The sequence below is a fragment of the Octodon degus genome, unplaced genomic scaffold, assembly GCF_000260255.1.
Source record: "Octodon degus isolate 3935 unplaced genomic scaffold, OctDeg1.0 scaffold00055, whole genome shotgun sequence".
Taxonomy (NCBI): Eukaryota; Metazoa; Chordata; class Mammalia; order Rodentia; family Octodontidae; genus Octodon; species Octodon degus.
Genome location: NW_004524631.1, coordinates 13,305,529 through 13,311,719, shown reverse-complemented (window position 1 = coordinate 13,311,719; position 6,191 = coordinate 13,305,529). Strand labels below are relative to the sequence as shown.

At 43.7% G+C, this 6,191-nt stretch overlaps 1 protein-coding gene across 2 annotated transcripts in view; it reads right to left on the bottom strand.

Moving 5' to 3' along the window:
- Positions 1–1,604: 1,604 nt before the first annotated feature.
- The window catches only part of Ebp (emopamil binding protein (sterol isomerase)), a 6,570-nt gene continuing 1,983 nt past the window's right edge, over positions 1,605–6,191 (bottom strand). For both annotated transcript variants that reach the window (XM_004633520.2, XM_023717747.1), the window contains exons 3-5: positions 3,169–3,205; positions 2,930–3,060; positions 1,605–1,933 (exon numbers count right to left, since the gene is read on the bottom strand). In XM_004633520.2, the coding sequence (XP_004633577.2) occupies positions 1,710–1,933; positions 2,930–3,060; positions 3,169–3,205 (392 nt within the window). In that variant the 3' untranslated portion in view covers positions 1,605–1,709. The remainder of the gene's footprint in view (positions 1,934–2,929; positions 3,061–3,168; positions 3,206–6,191) is intronic.

Sequence of the window (6,191 nt, the reverse complement as noted above, 5' to 3'; positions counted from 1 at the left end):
TCAGTTGTGCCCTAAATTTTCTGATCAAGATTATGGAGCCACAGAGGAAAGTGATTGATGATGTAGAGTGTGCCTAAGGAGAGTCACATGGAGAGAAATCAATGGCTGTGACTCATCCACCTGGTTGACACTGACAAAGGATCTACCAACTATGGTACAGGGTTTCAGGACAAATCCTGAGGGGATTTGACTGACCTTGTCAGATACAAAAGTTACATTTCTTGTTATATAGGTCTTGCTTTATCTTGGTCTTAACCATCCAGCAGAAAAGTATAACAACGAGGTATATATAGTAAAGACATATTAATATGATGAGCTGTGAAAGGCTCAAGTCAACAACTTCTGTGGACAACCCCCTACTATTGTGGACTGCTGGACTGTGTTGGACTGTTTTGCTGAATTCAAGCACCTATAATATTTAGATGCCAATAGAATACCCATCTCTGACAGAACTGAAGTGGAGAGGGGGCATATGGAGGAAGGACCATTTTGTATTTGTATATACAGAATAGTCAGGATAGCTGTATGGCTGCTTTCACTTGGTACAGTGAGAAGAAGGATTTGTAGTAGTAGTGTTTGGATGGGATGTCCTGGCTGCTTCTTGTGCTGTGGATGACTGCTAAGAAGGTAACAATGTGCAATGTATTAATCATTGAAAATGTCCTATTGGCCAAAAAAAAAAAAAAAAGAAAGAAACTGTCCTATTAATCAGCTTGGAAAATGTCTTATTGATATTTGTTTCTCAATAAAAAAAAGTTAATGTGAGGGTTGGGGGTAGGGGTCAGTTGTGTATAGTATTTGTGTAGTATAGGCAAGGTCCTAGATTCACCACCACTCCAGCATCATAGAAATATGCCTATGTGGGAGAAGAGCTTTGAGTGACCAAGGTGGCATTGGATGTAATTTGCACTGAGGAAGGACATGAATTTGCTTTTGAGAGCAGTATTACCATATTGAAGCCTTCACCCGCAGGAATTTAGAATGTGAAAGCATTCGGAGACTGGGCACTCCGAATCCAATCTCATCGATGTGCTCAGAGGAAATCTGAACACCCATTGAGAAGCCAGGGTCCTGAGGACATAGAGAGAAAAAAACCAAGTGAAAACAGAGCAATTGGCCAACTTGCAGGCAAAGGAGAGGAGCTTCAGAAGACAGCACAGCTGCTCATGCTGTGACATGCTCCAGAACCACAAAAATCAATTGTTGTCATTTAAGCAACCAACGGGGTGGCATTTTGTTGTGGCAGCTTGAGTTGATACGGGGGGAGGGGTCTATGGAGTGAGTGACAGGGTGGTGTTGAAGGGGGACTCCCTACAGTGAGCGCTGGGGTGTGCAGGGTGAATGATGGGAGTGTGTAAGGTCAGGTTGAGGGTGCATGGGATCAGATAAGCAGGTGTACGTGACGACAACAGTCTGTGAATTCAAGAGTAATGGAGGGGCTGGGGGTTAGTAATTAAAGATCTTTCAGTGTTGAGATCTTTTATTTTTTGATTTTAAAAACTGCCACCATCATCCCCCACCTCCTGGCTTCTCTTACAGCCTTTCCTCAGTGGCTCCTAGCAGTAGCTCCACATTGCCCTTTTTACCGTCTCTGGCCCTTTTTGCACGCACCATCAGCCTGAGTGACCCTCAAGCTGGGGGAGCAAGACTGAATTTTCCTGGCAGGCAGAAGTACCTCTTGCCCCTCTTCTGGTCCTGTGCCCCCTTCATTAGTTCTGTTTGCGCTTGGCTTTCATCACCTTGGTGTCGTGTGTACTCTGGGCCCCACAGAGCTGCTTCATGGAATCAAACATGAGGACTCCAGGTATCACCAGCCATATAGCATTCATGAAGAAGAAATAAAACCAGAAATGGATGGGGTGGCCCAGCTCCCCATGTTGGAATCCATCGCGGTACTCTGTCAGGAAGTACAGCACATCCCCATAGACTTGGCCTGTGAGGGGCAGAAACAGGAGAAGCCCCGTGAGGAGGAGATGCTAACCCAGACTCTTTACTCTGAGGCACTTTCCAGTCATCCTGCAAGGTCTCAGAGCTCAGGATTCCATCCTCAGAGAGCCAAGAATTCTGAACTCACAGGGTTGAAAATCTGAGAAATCAGAAAGGTAAGAATTCTAGAAAGCACAGCACTGATAATTTCTGAACTCAGGAGAGCTCATAGCTTCAGAATTTTGTGTTTGTTTTTTTGAGACAGGGCCTTACTATATAGTTTGGGCTGGCCTCAAACTCATGACAATCCTCCTGCTTCAGTCTTCTGCATATTGAGACTATAGGTGTGCACCACCATGCCCAGCAAAAATTGCAGGAACTCAATAAAATCTTAGAAATTGAGGCATGGGCTGGCCAGGCTCGGCAGATTAAAGCACTTGCTTAGGCAGAGGCAGGGACCCGAGTTTATCCCCAGTGTGCTGTGCTGGCCTCGCCCCTGGGGCATATTGAGACAGTGACAGAGACTGGGTGTGGTGGCGTGCACCTGTAATCCCAGTACTTGGGAGGTGGAAAACAGGAAGATCACTAGAGTCAGATCTGTGTAGTGAGACCCTGTAGACCCTGTACTAAATACAAAAAAAAGAGAAAGAAATTAAGTCAGCTTGGGATTCCAGGATTAAAGAAAAGCCACAGGCCCAGAACTAGAGAAAACTAACAATTTAAAAACATAAGAACGTAAAGATGAAGGAGCTAAGAACCCTGGTCCTATAGGATCTGGGGGCTCCCTGCTAGTGTGCTCACCTCCTGTAACCTTCACCAGGGACTCTGTAGTACAGAAAGGGAAAAAAAGAACCCTCTACACTTGAGTGGCAGGCTCAGAGGGAGCATGGCTGTCCCCAAACCCCCAGGGCATTCTAGCTTGCCCTTTTATGGACAACACCGAGATGCACCCCACTCAGGGACAAATCAGCACCTCTAGTGCCAGCGCAGGCCCTCTCCTTACCCAAAGAGATCACCAATTGCAGAACATAGCGGGAGGGCTGCTGGCGGAGGAAGGCGATCATTGCCCACACGCTCAGGGGTCCCCACAGGCAAGCTGTGATGCTCTCCATACAGACGGTAAAGTTGTCCTCACTGCAGAAGGAGAGGGAGGGACACCAGTGTCAGTGTGCATTGCCCACACTGTGCCCCACTGGGCACCCCGACTCCCCACCTCCCTAGGCCAGTGCAGATGACACTTACATGATGTATCGGCTATCTCCCTTAGCATATTCTTTCCCTGAAGAGAGCAGATATGAAGAATAAAGGTAAGAAGATAAAAATGGCAGGGGACACAGGTCAGTGTGAAAGGTTTGTGATGCAAAAACTAAAAAAAAAAGGCAGCAGACTTAAATAAGTTCCTCACACATACACAGAAAGGATTTGCAAATGGTCAGCTAACATGGGGAAGATGCTCAAACTTTCAGTAATCAGAAAGGAAAGAGCAAATTAAAGCCAAAAACGTTTTCACTCACATCCACTAGGATGACTAAAGTTTGGGAAACACCTGAGCACACCAAGCATTGGTGGGGATGCAGAGGAACCAGAACCTTCCTATTCTGTTGGTGGAGATGGAACATGGGGAAACCATTTTTTCAAAGTTTGGTAGGTTTTTGGTTTTTTCCTTCAATGCTCGAGACAAAGTCCATGGCCTAACTCAATGCTAGGCAAACATCCCAACCTCTAGTAGCTTTTCATAAAGTTATATATGCAACTACCATAAGATCTAGCTATTCTATGTATTTATCCAAAAACATGAAAAGAGATCAAACATAAAGACATGTATTAGAATGTTCATAGCAGCTTTATTTGTGAGGTCCAAGGGAGTATTGTCAAGACAGAAGACTGCCTTTCAGTACTGCACAAATCAAGAATTTTATAACCTGGGGCAAGGGATTAAATCTCCGGGCCTGCCATGCCGGCCCTGCCCCTGGAGCTTGCTGAGATGGCAATTGAGACTGAGTGTGGTGGTGCGTGCCTGTAATCCCAGCTATTGGGAGGCTGTAACAGATGGATCACTACGAGTCTCATTTACTAGTGAGACCCTGAACACCCTGTAGACCCTTCCCTAAAATACAAAAAAAAGTATTTTATAACACCTATGCTTTGTAAACTCTTTATGAAATGAGGCATGACCTCATGTAAAAAAAGCAAAATTCAGAAATATATAGCACATTATCATTTATGTAAAAAGAAAAATTAAAAAATAATAAACAATTACATGACATGCCAGGTGTGCTAATGCACACCTGTAATCCCAGCACTAGGGAGGCTGCAGTAAAAAAAATTGTTTTGAGTTTGAGGTCAGCTTGAACCACACAGCAAGACACTATCTCCAAAACAAAACATAATTATATGACATGTACTGTTTGTGCACTGTTTTAAGTGCATTATATGTGGTTGAACATTTATTATGATCTGCCCTCTTTTATCTACGGTTCTAGGAATTGAACTCAGGGCCTCACATGGTAGACAAGTGCTGGATCACAAAGCTAAATCCTCAGTCCTTTTTATTTTTATTATGCTTACTATTTATTTAGTGGTACTGGTGATTGAACCCAGGGCCTTTGCACTAAGCTAGCTACATCCCCAATCCTGTTTTAAAAGTTTGAGCCAGGGCCAGGGAGACAGCTCAGTGTCATAAGCACCTGCCTGGCAAACGCATGGTCCTTAGTTTGATCCCCAGTACCTTCCTCAAAAATAAAAATACATAAAACAAAATAAAATTTTGAGACAAAGGCTCACTAATTTGTCCAGGGTGCCTTTGAATTTGAGATCCTCCCACATTAGCCAAGTAGCTGGGATTGCAAAATGCTGCCCTTCTTGGCTCTATTATCTCCCTTGTAAAACCAAGCAAACTGCTGGGTGTGTGGCGATATGCACCTGTGGTCCCAGCACTAGGGAGGCTGAGTGAGGCCAACGGTCACCTATAGTCTGATGCCAGCCTGGGCTACAGAGTGAGTTCAAGGCCAGCGTGAACTACAAAGCAAGACTTTGTCTCCAAAACAAACATACAAAATAAATAAAACCAAACTAGGCTGGGGACATAGCTCAGCAGCATAAGCGCCTGCCTTGCACATGCAAGGTTTCAAGTTCAATCTCTGGTACTGCAAAAAAGAAATAAAAAATAAAAAATAGGGACCGGTACTACAAAAAAGAAATAAAAAATAAAAAATAGGGACCAGGGAGATAGCACAGTAGAATTAAGCGCTTGCCTGGCAAGCACAAGGGTCTGAGTTCAATCCCCAGTTCTGCCAAAATATAAAAATTTTAAAAAATAATAAATGAAACAGAGCAAGTTGAAGATTCTGTGTGTAATTTATGTGCAAATAAATTTGGAAGGAGGGGCTGGGGAGATAGCTCAGTAGAATAAGTGCTTGCCTGGCAAGTGCAGGGTTCTCAGTTGAATCGCCAGTACCTCTAAATTAATTAATTAATTAAATACTGCAAAATTAATTAATTAATTAATTTGGAAGGAAACAAAACAATTTTTTGTTAGTGCTGGGATTGAACCCAGGGCCTCAGGCATACTAAACACACATTACCACTGAGTTCCATTTCCAGCCCCATAAACAAATACTTTTTATTTTTATATTTTGAGATGGGGTTTTATCTCATTAAGATAGAATTACTCAGGCTGGGTTTGAACTTGTGAACTTCCTGCCTCAGTCTTCCAGAGTGCTGGGGTTATAGGCATGCATCATCACCCCCAGCTGATACAAATGATTATTACTTATTTTTTTTGATAGGGTCTCAGTATATAGCCCAGGCTGGCCTACATTGATCCTCCTGCCTCAGCCTCCCCAGAACTGGTCCAGTCCCCAAAACTATTAATAAATGTTAATTTTGTTTCAAACCCAGGCATGGTGATGCATGCCTGTAATACTAGCTCTTGGGAGGCTGAGGCAGAAGTATTGCTGTGAGTTTGAGGCCAGCCTGGGATACGTAGTGAGACCCTGTGTTAAAAAAATAGTTTTGGGGGCAGTTTGACAGATAACAGGCATATTTTAACTATGTGTATCTTTAAATGTTTCTTTCTTTTTTTTTTTTGGAGACAGGGTCTCTGCGCCACCACACCCTACTTAAATGTTTTTTTCTTACCTATGTAAATATATACACAGGGCTGGACAGATGGCTCAGTGGTCTAAAGCACCTACTTAGAACAAGCTTGGCAAAAGCATCAGGGAATGCGGTTCAATCCCCCAGCACCACATGCCAGCCAGCCC